Below are 18,095 nucleotides of genomic sequence, written 5' to 3'. Positions count from 1 at the left end.
AAGAGTACTTACTGCTCTTGCCAAGGACCTGAATTTGGCTCCACCTGTCACTCTAGCTCCTGGGGATCTGACACTGCTGGCCGCCTCTAGCACCTGCACTCATGTGTACATACCTACACACAAGCGTATATACTTTGCATAATTAAAAATAATAAAAACAAGTATTTCCTATATCTATGTGGGATAGTGTAACCTTTAATTAAAACACCGAGGTTTGAGCTATGTATGGTTTTTAGTTTACCTCTGATCTCTCACTTTCACTCTAATATGGGTCCAGTGCTCAGCCTTTCTCACTCAAGTCTAGTAATTAACAGTTTCTGCTCTGGGTACAGGACATTTTGATTTGTTTTTCTTTCTGATACTCTTGTCCTGCCTTTTCCCACTGGCCAAACTAACTGTTCTACAAAATTCACTGCAGTAGTGTCTCACTTCCTTGTCTGACCCAAGCCCCCATTTCTGTACTTACCTAGATCTTGAACATCCTGGATATAGTTCTGCCAGAGATTTACTAAGCAAGATAGTCTTTTTTTTTTTTTAAAGATTTATTTGTTTATTATGTATACAGTGTTCTATCTGCATGTATGCCTGCAGGCCAGAAGAGGGCATCAGATCTCATTACAGATAGTTGGTGGTGCTGGGAATTGAACTCAGGACCTCTGGAAGAGCAGCCAGTGCTCTTAACCTCTGAGCCATCTCTCCAGCCCCTGGCAAGACAGTCTTGTTCCTTACTTGTCTTTCTCACTACACTCTGACTCCTTATGTCAGAGACCATGTCTTTTACCTTTCTACCCCTCAGCTTTTGCTACACTGCCACATAAAATTTAGGTGAGCATTGAATCTTGGTTGAGTGAAAGGAATTTTATAATAGTTTCTTGGCACTAGTTGTTTGAAATTGAACTGAATCATGTCAGAGGCTATATGAGAGCTGTCATGGGGCAGAGACAGCTCACACACATATACACGTGATTCTTTTCCCTCGCTGAATGTCTAATGTTCCTGTGTAGAGCTTGCTAGGTGCTTCACAGTTCTGGTTATGCTTAAGTCATCAAGAAACTGCTAATGAAACAAGACTTTATTTCCACTGAATACTAGCTGCTTCTCTGATTTGCTTTTGGTTTTGGTTTTTTGTTTGTTTGCTTGTTTTTTAATACAGGGTCTTACTTTGTAGCTCGTGCTGGTCTCAGACTTTCAGTAATCTTCTACCCTGGCCTCCCAAGTGTCTGGTTTGTTTTGAATGCTTATTGCTGAACTCTAAGCAGCCAGTACTTACGTTGCTTTATTCTATGTCTCACAACAGCTGCTGTGAGTGCTTTGGCCAAATTTGGAGCTCAGAATGAGAGCCTTCTCCCAAGTATCCTTGTACTCTTACAGAGGTATGCAAAAGAATGTCAGCTTTGGAAAAACAAAAGTCCATGTAGCTAAGTAGTGAAAACCTCATCCCACTATGTCAGACACACTGCAGGGCTGAGTAGAGCTAATAGAGCTAGTCAGGGGCAAATGGGTTTTTTCTATTTCTGATAATTATATAGGTGCAAGATACATGCGAAATGTGAGTTTGGGGTCTTTTACATGATTTTGAAAGAGTAAGGTAAACATATGTGCCTCAATTTGTATAGTAAGCACTAACTTCAAAATGATATTAAATGATTTATATGAAGAATTGATAGTAGCCTTTCATGATCTTCTTAACTCCCTAGTTAGTGAAGAAAAGGCCTTTTTAGCAAATATTTTGTGATTGCATTTTATAATTAAAGCAATTAAGTTATAAACCAAGACTGACTAGTTTAAATGAAGTAGATTGCCCTTTGAACAGTACCGAGTGCTAGTTTTCTTTGTCTCCTTAGTGAAACATTTCCGTTTCTTAGTTTAGAAAAGCTAAGTCTTTGTTGGGCTCTTGTAATTACAGGTTCAAGGCTAGACTCTACATTTTTATGTCATGTGACTGTGTTCTTCCTAGTGACTTCGGTGCCTCCTAATATAGTAACTCTGATTTGCAATAGCAGCATTTCTTTAGTAATTCATAATAGTTCAAGAATTGTGGAAAATTTAGGAGCCTGTGTTGGTTATTATTGAACTCTGTCATAAAAATCATATCAGATGACCTCTACTATGCTCTACAGGAATAGTGGTAAAACTGTTGGATATCTTTGGGATATAGAAACATAGCTCTGCCATTTCTTCTAAACAGGTGTATGATGGATACTGATGATGAGGTACGGGACCGAGCTACCTTCTACCTGAACGTACTGCAGCAGAGACAGATGGCCCTGAATGCTACATATATCTTCAATGGTCAGTGAGAGTCAGGATTGTAGAGACATAGCACTTTTGTTCACCAAATGGTCAAGCCTGTTTTATGGTGATTCATGTATTAGCTGACTCCTTTAGGCAGTTGGATGGTTTTAATCTTCGAGTGTAATTCCGTTTCTAGGGAAACCCATATTTACAAAGGTATTTTCTAATTTGGTAATAGCAGTCCTATGAAATAATGTATAAGAATATATTTTTTAAAATATACAAGGGTCCAAAAAATACTGCTTATCCCTGGTTCTTCTTAGGCTCCGTCTTCCATGGCTCTCCCCATTTTTGTTTTCTTGTTCCCGTATAGCTAAGATATTTGAGTTCCTGAGAGATGCTTGCATTTTGCTGACATTTTTTAATGCTCTGCTCCCATGTTTCCTTGAAGGAAATAAGGGAGCTTATAAGTTTATAAGGCAGTTTTATATAGTAATCTTTGATTACTTAGGCTAGAGCAGTGGTTCTCAACCTTCCTAATGCTGTGATCCTTTAATACAGTTTCTTATGTTGTGGTGACTCCAACCATAAAGTTATTTTTGTTGTTCCTTCATAACTATAATTTTGCTACTGTTATGAATTATAATGTAAATATCTGTGTTTTCTGATGGTCTTAGCCATCCCTATGAAAGGTTGTTCAAGATCTTTTAGTAATAAGGTTGATGACATTGTTTAAATTTAGGATTTTAATTTTAATTCTCTTGGGTTTTACCCAAAAGCAAGAGTAAGAAAATGTCCCAAGATGAAAAGGTTTTTTTAAGTCATTTAATACAAAATGTGTCACAGTACTTAAAGCTGATTGCTGTAGTCTTTTGAAATGTGTTTCTCTTCCTTCAGAAAGCGTTTAGAAGAGATTATAATACTGAGACTTTCCTGTTTATAGGTCTGACAGTCTCTATACCAGGGATGGAAAAGGCCTTACACCAGTATACCCTAGAACCTTCAGAGAAACCTTTTGACTTGAAGTCCATTCCTCTTGCTATGGCTCCTGTCTTTGAACAGAAGTCAGGTAACAGAACTGTTTAACTCTATTAGTTTCTCTCTCTCTCTCTCTCTCTCTCTCTCTCTCTCTCTCTCTCTCTCTCTCTCTCTCTCTCTGTGTGTGTGTGTGTGTGTGTGTGTGTGTGTGTGTGTGTGTGTGTAATTTATTTAAAAAACAAACTTGTAAATATTAACATATCTCCTAACCTAGAAAGTAAAACGAGAAAAAGCTTTTAAAAGTACCATAGTTTCTCTCTTTCATTTTTTAAATTTTTGTTTGTTTGTTTTTTGAGACAGGGTCTCTCTGCATAGCCCTTTCCTGGAATTCACGCTGTAGACTAGGCTGGTTTTGAACTCACAGAGACCCACCTGCCTTTGCCTCCTAAGTGCTGGAATTTAAGGTGTGCACCATTGGTGATCTTTTAGTACTAAGATAGATGACATTGTTTAAATTTAGAATTTTAATTTTAAGTCTCTTGGATTTTACCCAGAAGTAAGAACAGGAAAATGTCCTAAGATGAAAAGTTTTTTTTAAGTTATTTAATACAAACTGTCACAATACTTAGAGCTGTTTGCCACTGTGTATCTGCTAGAAGTTACTGCCTTCCTCTCTTTCTGTATGAAAGGTTAGCTAAAAGTGGAAAGAAACTCACTTGATTGCTTATATCCTTCTTTGTAGAAATCACACTTGTGACTCCTAAGCCAGAGAAATTGGCTCCTTCCAGGCAGGATATTTTCCAAGGTATGTTTTTATGAGTAAAAGTCATAATCTTTAATCCCTAGGCATTATAAGTTAGTAACATCCACCGCTTTTCTTCAATTTGATTAATTCTCAGTTCAGTAAGTGTTCCTGTGTCATAGGTTATAGTGGCTGGAATCACCTGGTGTCCATGAACTTTCCAGTGACTAGTTTATTACCTGAGAATATTGGTCTGGTGTGTATTTTGTAGGTTAAGAGGGAAAGAAATTAGCAATTTAGTTTCTCCTCCCCCCACTACATATAGGAATCTAGTATATAAACTTGATAACTTAAAGAATGATTTCACAGAAGCTTGGATACCACTGGTTTAGTGTTTAGTTATTACTAAAGCCATGGAGTACTACTCTCTGTACTACAGAGTACTGCTCTGTGGTAACTAAAGCATTTTAATAAAGTCTCTTCCTGTCTTCTTCATAGTATGCTTCTGCTTGTCTTTCTCTCTGTGCTTAACAGAACAGTTGGCTGCCATTCCTGAGTTTATGAGTCTGGGGCCCTTGTTCAAGTCTTCTGAGCCTGTTCAGCTCACAGAAGCTGAGACAGAGTACTTCGTGCGCTGTATCAAGCACGTGTTTACTGACCACATTGTGTTCCAGGTGAGATAAAGAACTCTTGGTTCTTTCTAGGCCTTTAAATATAAGCTGCTATCTTGGAGCCAAATAGCACTTCCCTTTAGTTTATGATTCTAGTTCCTTTCACAGAGGGTTAATTTACCAATAATTCTAGTTTCCTTTTTAGAGGTATAGAGGTTTCTTCTTCTGATGGACTATTTTTGATAACTAAAATTTTAAGGGATAAAAAATTGAGTGTCTCGAGAAATAGACAATGTATAGTATAACTGTTTGAAAAATCAGCATTTAAACAAGGTGAACTATGTGGGTTGTTCAAGAACTTAGATTTGATAGTTGTCAGATTTGTAGCACTTTGTAGACTCAGTATCAGGGGAGAGACATTGGTGGCTGACAGACAAACAAAAAGAAGCCTGTCAGTGTTTCAGAGAGGCAGTCGAGAGGGGAGCGGGGAGTGAGACCTGGGTTCAGTCCCTCATCAAAAAGACTTCTTAGGAGATTTATAGTGCTATTTATAGTGTTGAATACAGTGGATTCCAGAGCTGAACGGTGGACTATGAATGAGTAGAAACAACTTGTCGGAAACTATCTCTTATTCTTTACAACTTTTCTGTTGCTGACTTTTCAGTTTGATTGTACCAACACTCTGAATGACCAGCTGCTGGAGAAAGTAACAGTGCAGATGGAACCATCCGATTCCTATGAAGTGCTGTGCTACATCCCAGCCCCCAGCCTGACTTACAATCAGCCGGGAATATGTTACACACTTGTTCGCTTGCCGGACGAGGACCCTATAGCAGGTACTGACTCTTAGAAGGAGAAGATACTTAGTGGACTACAATGCATCACCTCCTGAGCTCTTAGAATGTCTAGACAAGTAGTTAATGTTCAAGAATGTGGGTCTTTCCAGAACGTAATGTTGTCGGGGGAGGGGTATGTTTATAAAATTGGTTGCTTTTGTAGAAATACTACTTTCAAAACTAAATCTGTAAGAAAAACTTGCTGCTGATAATGTTAAAAGAGAAACTGAATGCATATAGTGATAGCCCCCAAAAGGATTCAGGTTATTTGTTGAAACAGTGTAGCCATAACTGAAGGTTCTAATACCTGCTATGTCTTTTAAGAATCATGATGTTTCTCTCCAGGGCTCCTGGGAAAGCTTGGTTATTTAGCAGATGGTTGGCATTTTAATACATCATTTTAAGCATCTAGTAGTATAAGGCTGTTGTCTCCAGTGTTTCAGCTTAATAAGCTTAGTCAACCATTTTGTGTCCATATTTGAGAAAGGCTTTATCATTTACTTGACCTATGTTCATTCTTGGTGTGGAGGTGGCATAAGGGGTCTAAAAGAGAGCCAACTGTGACAGGCAGTGGTGGATCCCAGCGCTCGTGAAGCAGAGGCAGGTGGATCTCTGTGAGTTCCCGGACAGCTTGGTCTATGGAATGAGTTCCAGGACAACCAGGGCTGTTACACAGAGAAACTCTATCTCGAAAAAGAAAAGAGAGAGAGAGAGAGAGAGAGAGAGAGAGAGAGAGAGAGAGAGAGAGAGAGAGAGAGAACCAACTGCTAGTGCCAGTGATAGTATTTATAATTTTAGGATTTAGGGTAGTCCAGACAATATATCCTCTATAAATGTTGGAATCTATCCCACTTGAATTCATTACCCCACTCAGTGGTCCCATGCTCACTGCAGACCACCCAACAGTAGTTACCCAGCTTTCCCAGAAATAAGCACACATACCACATTAATATTTAAACAGTTTTTACTACTAGTTAAGTACAGGAAATACAGAAATTAACAGTATTAACAAACATCAGGGAAGTTACAGAGTTACAAGAAATCATAAAAGTACTAGTAAATAGTAATCCCCAGTCATCATTCGGTTATATTTGGGGCTTAGTCCGATTTATTTTTATAGCCCCTCTCCTAAATCCCTTCTTCGATGTTCATTCATGGGAGCCCCTGACCAGTCTTAACCGTGTTGGGTGCTAGACTAGACTACTCAGACTCTGGCACGAGGTAGATTCATGTTGGCACCGTTGCTGAGTCTGAATCCCAGGTTGTTCCCTCTGATCTTGAGTGGAACTGTGTTTGTGTTATACAGCCATCTGGATCTGTAACCCCCTGGGTGGGAAGGCACTTTCCTATCTGGACACTGACGGCCATCTTTCTTTAAATTTCATGACTTCCTTTATTCCTTTGTGAAATGGCTCACGTTCTGTTTCCTCGTCGCTTCACTTCGCTCACCTGCTCTGGTTTTCTCTCTAGGTATATGTATCTGAAGTATGTCAGCAGGAATAACTAAACTTTCTGTTCACGCAAGGAAACTAGTTCTATTTGCCGTTGTTCCAAACTTGTATCTGGGTTCAGTCTTAATGTAGCTCTAAGTCTCTTGCCATCATCCCAGGAGACTATGCATTTTATCTGTTTTTTCCAACAGCCATCTTCCCTTGCTTCAGAATTCCTCTACAATCACTGTACTTCTCTCTAAACATATGGGCTATTTTATTTTTAAGGAATGTCATTACTTTACCACTTACTTACAAAGGGAAGTGCAATCTGAACCCATTGGAAACTCCAGCCCCTCCCAGTTGAGAATACTAGCTATTCAAGCTCTTCAGGTACACGCTGATGTAGGATAACTCAGGGGACCCACAACCCAAGGAATGGGATTAAAAGAATAAGTACAATTTTACAATACCAAAATACACAAACAACAATATTGAAATTACAGTAGTTACATATATTATAGGAAAACAACAGTAACATTAAACACATCCACCAAGACAAGAAAAAGAGACATCGCCTCAGCCCCCTTCACTGAGGAGGTGACTTCTTTTTAAAACAGATCTTATACATTATTAGCCCAGAGGTTTCAACTTTTGGTCTGCTGGCCATGGACTATTTGGGTTTTGTTTAAAAAATTTGGCAATTAGAGAATTTTCTTTATGTTAGATTCAGAGGGTTCACTGATTAGTGGTAGAGTGTGGCTATAAACTCTAATTTTGTTTCAACTTTTTCATGTTTGACCTACCATATGCATGATTACTCCTTTCTATTCTTTAGTTTTTATCAGAATTCATGAAGTTTTAATCCATAGCCAATCTCTACTTTGCAATGAATGAAGTGAAATACCAGGATATAGGTGGTAATGGAGTCTTTATCCCTCCTCCCATCCTCCTTTTTTTTAAACATTTAATTTTTTTCCCATTGCAGATACTTTAAAAATTACCAGTCATTTCAAAATTTATCACTTCTAATATCTATCTTATCTCAGAAAAATATTTTTCCTTATGGTTACAAGGGAAAAAATATAAGTTCTTGGTTATGATTTCCTTCAACTTGAAAATAATATTAGAGAAGATTATGGATTTAATAGATAGGTGTACTAATTTGAATACTGGCCCTATCACATACTGACTCTGTGAATTGGACAAATAATTTTATTTGTGTAAGTCTGATCTGTCACCAGACACAGTAAATAATAGACATCATTTTGTTTAATTCTGGAATTGCTTAAATCTTTTCCTTTAATCATCTTTAAAATCAGTTCTTCTGCAATTCAAGATACATGCTCTCCAGTATTCTCCAGAATATTATTCCATTAATTATACCTTTCTTTGCTCAATCTATAAACATCCTTGGCTATCAAATACTGGCTTCTGAAGATTGTTGATCAAGCCATTCACAAACTCATCTCTATATGATCATTTGTTCTCCTTACTTAGCCCATTCATCAAGTGATATCTGATGAAGCTTTTAGGCAGCCAAATGTGCTGATAAGTTCTTAATGTATACAGTTCCTGTTTTCCTTTATTCCTGATTCAGAATAGATCTTCAATGAGCAGCACTACCCATCTGACCATTCAAAATGTCCTAAGTAATTCCCAGATGATATAAAATGAACACTAGTCATATAGCCCAATTCCATTAACAGTACCTCTTTTCCATTTGGGCTGTGCTGCAGGCCATGTTAAATATAGTTCAGCCTATGTCCAACTCTTCTCTGAACTGTCCCCCCCCCCTTTTTTTCTCTCTCTCTCTTTCTAATACAGGGTCTCCCTCTGCATCCCAGGCTGGCCTTCAACTTGTGATCTTCCTGCCATTAAACCCTAAACCCAACTCACATTTCCTGATTTGATACTTAATCATGTAATGATGTTATTTTTGTTTAATGCTCTTCTGTTTTTTTAAAAACTAGTGAAGTTGTTTCCGTAATACATGAAGGCTGTGTCACCTGACGTGCCTCTCTTATAAAGACAACTCTGTTTAGGCCTTGAAAGTCTTTGTATCATTCATTGCTTAACCTTGAGATCTGCTAACACCTCCCACCTTGGAAACCCTGAATTCTGCCTTTTGCTTTCCTGCACAGGCTCCACTATCAAGGGTGAGCCACAATTCCAATTGGTTCTATCCTCCACTAGCCCTCTCAAAGTCTTTGTTACCATCCTGTGGCCACCTATTTCAGTGTCTCTCTAATTTGGATGCAGGATTAATTCTTGTAAGACCATTCCTTATATTTTTCTCATGTGAACTTTTCCAGAGACACCCTGATTCCTCTCCAACACTTTTCTCGGAACCTTCCCACTGACACATGGACTCAGGAGTCTTTCCAGCCTATCTGATCACTTCCTGATCTGCACTTACTGGTCCCCCCATTGCCAGCCTCTAAGCCTGGGGCAAGCTCTTGTGAGGCCAGGTGCTCTCCGAATTGACCTATAACCAACCTAGCTTCTTAGTCTACCGTTGTGGGGAAGAAATGTGTTCTTGCTTGGGAGCACTGTCTGACCTGAGCCATCTGGCCATGGTTTTCAATGGCATAGTGCTCCCAGTTATTTACTAGATACTGTCCTGCCCCCCACCACACCCCAGTGGTCATGGCTGAAGTGAACACCTCATCTTCTCTTTTCCCCCCAAATCCTGAGTGTACCTTCTTGGTATAGTGCCTTCCCCTGAGCCTCTCCGCACCCTCTGCTCTCTTAGCTGCTGGCTCCTTCCACTGCTTGTGCTGGTTTGACCAGCTCTTCTCTCATGCTCTCCCACCTATTCCTCACCTCCTCACAACTCTCCTGGGTCCAGCTAACCCTTTCTCCTGCTTTCCCATCCACTGCCCAGAGAAGGAGAGTCCTACTCTGAACACCTGCAGCTCCTTCAGATGCCCTCTGCAATGCTCTGCTGTATCCTGTGGACCTCTAAACCTGCACCCTCACTGACCTATCCTCCACACCCGCCCCTTCACCACGTTTGGTCCTCTTTGGGTCAGACTGAGTATACCAAGTCTGTACACAGCTGTCACCCCTATGCATCATCCATCTCTGTCAGCCTCACTCACTCCTCCACCTCAGTCCTCAGCAGGAATCACAGTGTTGGCACTGCACTCCCTGCCCCTGACAGCAAACCCTCACACAGCTCTCATCCTTCCTCAAACCTTCCTTGTGCACTGCATCCAGCTGCATCCAGCTGCTCACTGTCATCCCCCTGCACTGACAGGACCTTTTCTCCCAAGTCTGACAGTCATGATCTGATGCCTCCATCTGCCTGGACTCACAGGCTCCATCTGCTCACCCTTCCTTCTCTGTAGCCATCTCCATCCCCCCCCCCCCCCCGCCTCCACCAGTGATTCTCACCCAGGGGTGCATGGCCCCCCAGTAGCCTATCAGAACATCTTCTGGATGGTGTTATTGTTGGTATTTGTGAGCAGATGACTGCTCTGCCTCTGATACTCTGATAGGCCACCTGGGGGCCGTGCCCGCCCCCCCCCCTCGGGTGGAACCCCCCCACCCCCCCACCCCTGGTTAAGAATCACTGCTGTGGATGGCCCCCTCTCCTTTCAGACCTTCACTCTTCAATCCCATGCCTTGAGCTTTCTAGTGATGACAATTTAGTGTCCCCACTCAAGCATCTTGGCACTTCTCAGACATTCTCCTCTTAGAACCACCTTTTCACTTGTTCAGCCCTTCACAGACAGCATGCCACTTCCTCCTCTTTTCCTACAAACTGGCTCTTCACCCTTTCCTGCTGTCCTTTCTTCAGCTACTCATTTTTCTTGGGCGGTTTCAGTATTCTCCCAAGCTTGTAGTCATCACTATAAACAAAGAACCTAGAGCCATCCACCAGCTCAATGCAGGAAGATGTCTTCTCAATGCCCAAAACTAGGCTTGTGTCTCCACCCCAGTCCCCACTGTTCCAACCCTGCCCTTCCATCCAGTCCAGCAAGCTGTATTAACCCTGCCCAATCCTCTCTCTGCAACCATCCTCACCTTCCTTCCTTCCCTGCCAGAGCCAGACTAGGAGCCTGGCTCCAAATTTGCACCATTCTAACAGTATTCAGGGCCTTAAGATCACATTTCTCCCTGCTGCTTGCTCCCCATCCCTGCTTGCTTTGGTTTGGTTTTTCTTCCCAAAGTGTGGCTTGCAAGTTGGCCAGACCGCTCTTAAGGGCCTCCTTCTGCCTCTGCGACTTCCCACTTTCTTGTGCCTGCAGTTGTCCAGTTGTCTTGTGTCCCTGCTCCCCGTGCTCCCTGCTCCCTGTGCTCCCTGTGCTCCCTGCTCCCTGTGCTCCCTGCTCCCTGCGCTCCCTGCTCCCCGTGCTCCCTGCTCCCCGTGCTCCCTGCTCCCTCTGCTCCCTGTGCTCCCTGCTCCCTGTGCTCCCTGCTCCCCGTGCTCCCTGCTCCCTGTGCTCCCTGCTCCCTGGGCTCCCTGTGCTCCCTGGGCTCCCTGTGCTCCCTGCTCCCTGTGCTCCCTGCTCCCTGTGCTCCCTGCTCTGTTCTCTCTGGTGTCTCTGCCCTGTCTTCTACAGCTGACTCCACCATGTGCTACATCATCTTGATGTGCCTCCTTCCCTTCCTGCAGCCTTTCTGCTTCAAGCCTGTTTCTTCTTGTGCCCTCTGGTTAGTGGAAGACTCCCTGCATTTTCTCTGTGGCCCATACTTTTCTAAAAACCTAAAACCTGCCACTTGGTCTTAACTCATGACTCTTGTCTCTAGGACCTTCTTCCTTCCTGTGTCTGCTTTCATACTCAGATGGTTTCCATTGCTGTCCCACCAGCACTACTGAAGCTGTGCAGATCCCTGCTCTGGGTTTTCCACTGGTTCTCCTTGCCGCTCATCTTAGACTGCCATGCCCTCAGCTCTCCCATCCCAGCCATTCTCCTCTCCTTTCCTCTTCTCTCAAGCAGCAAGTCAGAAGAGTAGAGCCAGTCCTCCCACATCCTCCTCCTTCTCACTCACTTCCTCACCTCCACTGCAAAGCTCAGAAAAGAATATAGCCCCACTCATTGCAGACACACCTTTTAAAGCCCACTGGATGTTCCTTTTTTCCTTCCTGCCACTTGGAAATACAATATTCATTATACTTGTATTTATATTTGAAAACATTCTCCTTATGTAAGTACCACACTACATCCTCTTCTTTATTTCCTTACCTTTTATCCTCTCGATCCAGCACACGGTAGCCTAAGCCCATCCACCCTATCATCAGACCCTGGCCTTCTAGACCAGGCTCATTCCACTGCTCATGGACTAGTGACCTAACTTCACTCTAAACCTATGAGATTCCCATGGTGTTGGAAGGTCCTTCCTACCTTAAGCGGTTAGGAGGTCCTTCCTACCTTAAGTGGTGAGAAGGGCATTCCTACCTAGTAGTTGGAACCGTCCCTCCTACCCTGGGCAGTTAGAAGGTCCTTCCTGCCTTGAATGGCTAGAAGGTCCTTCCTACCTGGGCAGTTGGAACATCCTTCCTACCCTGGGCTTCACCAAGACCCCTCGCACAGTCTCTCTGTTGTACAGCACATCTCTCTCCTTTCAGCCAGTCTTGAACAGTAGAAGCACAGGTTCAGAGGTCAACTACGGAGTGGCTGTTCCGCATTGGTACCCAGCTGTGCCTCCACCATTTGCACACATCCTGTATCTACACTCTTACTGGACTCTCTTCAGGAGTCCAGTCCCACATTTCTGAGGTGGCTTAACAGTGGTCTGTGCAGGAGTCTATAAGGTGCACCTCACCTGGTCTCCTCTAATTAACTCAAGCCACTCTTGTCCCTTTGCCAAAAACGCCATACAGTTCCATCCTACAAACACCCGGGCTTTTGCTCATCTTTTCTGTCCCGCTAAAATCTGACATTAATACCATCTATCCAACAAACTTGTCCCCTGAGATCGCCAAGTATCTCAGTTAGGGAACTCTACTGTCTGCTTTATTGTTTTCCATAGTGGCCCCTCAACCTTGACTGAATTCACCACAAACTCATGAAATTTTCTACTGAAATGCCTCTTCTTTTTGTCCCACACGAACTGCCCTAAGCCAGTTCAACACCACCTGCCACCGTTCACTAGCAAGCCAAAGATCTCTATTTGTCTTCCATGCAGGTGGTATAAACTTTCTGCCATCATCCCCTGCAGATTGTTCCCTTCTCTGTCACCAACACTGTGCTGACACTACTAACTTCACCTCCTGCCTTCCAATCAATGCATGGACTCATCAGTCTTCCCCTTCTCGGCTCCCTTCCTCACCTTCACCCATTCCAGACATTACTGTCAGCCTCTGTGTTCAAAACCAGTTCTCCTGAGTCCATGCTGTTGGAACCCACCCCTGCCAGCCTGGCTTCCTAGTTCTACCACATTAAAGCAAGTCAGTTACTCGTCTGAGACCTTTATATCCAGCTGATGAACTCATTGGCCTCCTCTAACATAGTGTCCTAATATTTCATGAGTATCATGATGACCACAGGCTCCTACAGATCTTCCCCTGTTTTCATCCTGCTCTTATCTGACCCAGACCATGCCTTCTTTCTTCCCTGGGCTACATTCCACACTTTCTGTCTTCTTCCTTGTTCTTCACTCTGATTGTGTCATCCTTGATGTGGTAACTTCCCCTGAGCCTCTCGGCACCCTCTGCTCTCTTAGCTGCTGGCTCCTTCCACTGCTTGTGCTGGTTTGACCAGCTCTTCTCTCATGCTCTCCCACCTATTCCTCACCTCCTCACAACTCTCCTGGGTCCAGCTAACCCTTTCTCCTGCTTTCCCATCCACTGCCCAGAGAAGGAGAGTCCTACTCTGAACACCTGCAGCTCCTTCAGATGCCCTCTGCAATGCTCTGCTGTATCCTGTGGACCTCTGAACCTTCACCCTCACTGACCTGTCCTCCACACCCGCCCCTTCACCACGTTTGGTCCTCTTTGGGTCAGACTGAGTATACCAAGTCTGTACACAGCTGTCACCCCTATGCATCATCCATCTCTGTCAGCCTCACTCACTCCTCCACCTCAGTCCTCAGCAGGAATCACAGTGTTGGCACTGCACTCCCTGCCCCTGACAGCAAACCCTCACACAGCTCTCATCCTTCCTCAAACCTTCCTTGTGCACTGCATCCAGCTGCATCCAGCTGCTCACTGTCATCCCCCTGCACTGACAGGACCTTTTCTCCCAAGTCTGACAGTCATGATCTGATGCCTCCATCTGCCTGGACTCACAGGCTCCATCTGCTCACCCTTCCTTCTCTGTAGCCATCTCCATCCCCCCCCCCCCCCCCGCCTCCACCAGTGATTCTCACCCAGGGGTGCATGGCCCCCCAGTAGCCTATCAGAACATCTTCTGGATGGTGTTATTGTTGGTATTTGTGAGCAGATGACTGCTCTGCCTCTGATGTTCTGATAGGCCACCTGGGGGCCGTGCCCGCCCCCCCCCTCGGGTGGAACCCCCCCACCCCCCCACCCCTGGTTAAGAATCACTGCTGTGGATGGCCCCCTCTCCTTTCAGACCTTCACTCTTCAATCCCATGCCTTGAGCTTTCTAGTGATGACAATTTAGTGTCCCCACTCAAGCATCTTGGCACTTCCTAGTCTCTCTCCCTTTTTTGAGACACCTTCTTCCTTTCACTGTTTATTCTTTCCCACAGAACATACATACCCTGCTCCTGGTCTGCATGTGAAAGCTATTCTTTTTAACCCTCAGTCCTACCCATCATATCTTTCCTACCCAGCATCACTCAAGTTTTCGGTTAGTCTGGGTCTTTGGGGTGATTGTTATTACCCCTTTCATTTCTTCCTCTGCAGTTAAAACACATGGTACCTGCTGCAGAGATTATACCTTTGGTTCTCAAGATCCTTGTTGTAGTACACCAGCTGGTGTTATTTAGAGCAGCTACTGTCTTATTTCACCTCTAACCATCCCAAAGTCTTACTTCTACAAAAGTAGATATAGTCATTTCTGGTCACGGCTATTCCACTGGCCTTTCATCGTCTTACCTTGCCCTTTGACACATAATCACCAATCTTTCCTAGGTGCTTCCAACCCCTACAGCCTTGCTGTTCTTTCCATTCTTGCCACCCTTCCTTTGTCCCTTGATTGTACTACCCAGACCACCCAGGCCATGGCCATGCTCTTTCTTTACGGAATTCATCACACTCATTCTCTCTCTTTGCAGCCTTTTAGAAACAGAGTTCCTACTCAACTGACCCACTTTTCTCTCTCTCCTTGGTTGTTTTGTTGGTTTTTTTTTTTTTTTTGGTGTTTTTGTTTGTTTGTTGGGTTGGTTTTTGGTTTTTTGAGACATGCTTTCTCTCTACAGTCCTGGCTGTCTTGGAACTCACTCTGTAGACCTGGCTGGCCTCCAACTCAGAGGACCACCTGCCTCTGCCTCCTGAGTTCACCACCATGACCAGGTTAACTGACACCGTTCTGCTCCTCAGTGTACTTGTCTTGGATCAGGCCCTTCTCTGAGTGCTCTCCTCTCGCTCTTTCATGTGTTGCAAACTCCTAACCTCCTCTCCCATCTCCTGTGTTCAGCTGATCGTTTCTCCTGCTGTACTCTTTACTCCAGTGAAGCAAGGTCATACCCCCACACTGGAAGCCCTTTCCACTGTTCTGTGTGATGTGCTGGTTCAGTCTGGCGACCTGGGTATGCACTCTCTGCTTCATCTGTCCTCCACACCCACTGTTCTAACAGGCTCCTTCCTTCATCTTTGCAGCCCACTGCTTGTATCAAGCCTGCATATTATACCCAGCAGTCCATGTAAGTTCCTTCTAGAACTCCATACTCGTGACTCCCTGTAAACTGTTTTGCTTCCTTTGCTGCTCTTTTGTTTGACACTATTCCTGAAAAGCCCACAGAGAGCATCTGTCTCTTAATGTTCCTGTTTCTACATGCTTTTTGTCCTCTGCCCTCATTTCTGCCTACTCATCCTCAAATAAGGATGCCCACCTTCACTCTGACATGCTGCTGACATGACAGCTCTCTTTCAGGACACTCTAGCCCATCATCTTCCTTTCTTGCATCTCCATTCCGCCCCCCCCCCCTGCCTCCACCAGTGATTCTCACCCAGGGGTGCATGGCCCCCCAGTAGCCTATCAGAACATCTTCTGGATGGTGTTATTGTTGGTATTTGTGAGCAGATGACTGCTCTGCCTCTGATGTTCTGATAGGCCACCTGGGGGCCGTGCCCGCCCCCCCCTCGGGTGGAAACCCCCACCCCCACCCCTGGTTAAGAATCACTGCTGTGGATGGCCCCTGTCTTCCCTGGCCTTTGTTTTCCCAGTCCATGCCCTAGCTTTCTGGTGGTGACCACTTGATGTTCTCACCCCAGCAGTTCAGGGCTTCCCTGTCTCTAATTGGAGCCACTTCCTTCCCTTCCTGGTTTGTTCTTCACACACAGCAGTATTCAGGGCCTTAAGATCACATTTCTCCCTGCTGCTTGCTCCCCATCCCTGCTTGCTTTGGTTTGGTTTTTCTTCCCAAAGTGTGGCTTGCAAGTTGGCCAGACCGCTCTTAAGGGCCTCCTTCTGCCTCTGCGACTTCCCGCTTTCTTGTGCCTGTAGTTGTCCAGTTGTCTTGTGTCCCTGCTCCCTGTGCTCCCTGCTCCCTGCTCCCCGTGCTCCCTGCTCCCCGTGCTCCCTGCTCCCCGTGCTCCCTGCTCCCTGTGCTCCCTGCTCCCTGTGCTCCCTGCTCCCCGTGCTCCCTGCTCCCCGTGCTCCCTGCTCCCTGGGCTCCCTGCTCTGTTCTCTCTGGTGTCTCTGCCCTGTCTTCTATAGTTGACTCTTTCATGTAGAAAGAAGCTTTCTGCTTCTGATCTGTTTCTTCTTTTCCTCACCAAGAGAAAAAGGTTTTTTGCCTCTTCTGTATTCTCAATTACTTCGTTGCTGTCACTTTGTCAGATATTACATCCCCAGTGGTTTCCTGAGCCTGGCATCACTGCGCAAACTCCTGCCTCTTCCCACATTCTACCTGCTTTTCCAGAGCCAGTTGTTTTCACGCTTCTTACCATCCTCGGATTCTTGCCTCTACCGTTTCGGTCTCTTGTGTCCACTGTCATCCTGATTCCGTCTTTTTCCCTCTTCCTGTTCCACTAAAATGGTTCCCACAAAACTCGAAAGTCTACCCAGTACTTTTCATCCTTCCTCCTCTTCATCACTTCTGTACCACCAACAGGGCTCCCTTCAGGAAATACCTACTCTCTATTACCATAGACTCCACCCATTCACAGCATGTACATCTCCCAGTTCTTCATTCCTTATTTGGCCTGCCTGTATCACAACACTTGTGTTCAGTATTTAAGATCCTTTCTTACACAAGGCCCACTCTCCAGCTGCTTCTTCCTACCTGTTTTCCTTTAGTTCAAACCTCCCCAAAAAGAAGTTGAGCCTCGACACACTATCCTTCCCCCAGGATGTTGCTCTCTGGCCGAACAAGTTTACTCTTTCATTACCTTCTTGTGATTTATTTATAATGCCTTGCTGGGTTTGATGGCCTATCCATCCTTTTGCCATTTTCACTGGCCAGATGCTGTTTGCCAGTGCCTGCCTGTCTGCCAGGCATTACAGCTCTCCTTTTAGATACTTTTAAATAGCTGAAACACAGGTTCTGTGGTCACTGCGAAATGCCTGTTCCGCATTGGTTCCCAGCTGCGCCTCTGCCATTTGCAAGTATTTTGCTGCTGACAGACATAATGATTTCAGTCTGGAGTAGGCCTTTCCCAAGTCCCGTAACTTGTTGGCGCTGTCTATGCATGTCCTGATTTTAAAACGCAGTGCTGTCTGATTTTCCTGTTTGATTTAGATCACTTTGGGCAGTTGCCTCTGCTCTGCTCTGCCTCTCATGTCTGGCCTGAGCACATACCACTCATCCTGTCTCCTTGACTTTTCTACTAGAAGCTGAATGCCCTCCATTTAGAAACTGCAATCTCCTTCCCCCTTTACAAGTTGGCACCACTCTGACCTCCCATTTTTAAGAGGTTCTCTCCCAGTTGGAATGCCCCCATCCCTCTGTCTTCCTATCAGCTCTGATACAGTTGGCCCCACATACTACTTTTCCATGGCAGCCAAATCTAGTGACGGGATGTCTATTTAATCCTTGCAGGTCCCTCATCTTCTGTTTCTCCTCTTTTTTTTTAGAGACCCTCCCTCAACTTCCTTGCAGTTTCCAGGCACATTTCTTCTGCCATCTGACATCAAGCCCTAACACAGAAATGCCCATCCTTTCTTTGACAGCTCTCTTCCTG

General features: G+C 44.5%; 1 protein-coding gene across 2 annotated transcripts in view; it reads left to right on the top strand.

Annotated features, from left to right (window-relative positions):
* Copg2 (COPI coat complex subunit gamma 2) overlaps positions 1 to 18,095 on the top strand; it is a 123,742-nt gene that overhangs the window by 84,014 nt on the left and 21,633 nt on the right. For both annotated transcript variants that reach the window (XM_052719304.1, XM_052719303.1), the window contains 6 exons: positions 1,298 to 1,373; positions 2,189 to 2,292; positions 3,179 to 3,304; positions 3,956 to 4,018; positions 4,490 to 4,629; positions 5,231 to 5,402. In XM_052719304.1, coding sequence (XP_052575264.1) covers positions 1,298 to 1,373; positions 2,189 to 2,292; positions 3,179 to 3,304; positions 3,956 to 4,018; positions 4,490 to 4,629; positions 5,231 to 5,402 — 681 coding nt within the window. The remainder of the gene's footprint in view (positions 1 to 1,297; positions 1,374 to 2,188; positions 2,293 to 3,178; positions 3,305 to 3,955; positions 4,019 to 4,489; positions 4,630 to 5,230; positions 5,403 to 18,095) is intronic.

Source organism: Peromyscus californicus, unplaced genomic scaffold, assembly GCF_007827085.1.
Source record: "Peromyscus californicus insignis strain IS unplaced genomic scaffold, ASM782708v3 Scaffold_6__1_contigs__length_162567912, whole genome shotgun sequence".
Lineage (NCBI taxonomy): Eukaryota > Metazoa > Chordata > Mammalia > Rodentia > Cricetidae > Peromyscus > Peromyscus californicus.
Note: the sequence above shows the minus strand (reverse complement) of the source record. Positions and strands in the feature narration are given on the sequence as shown.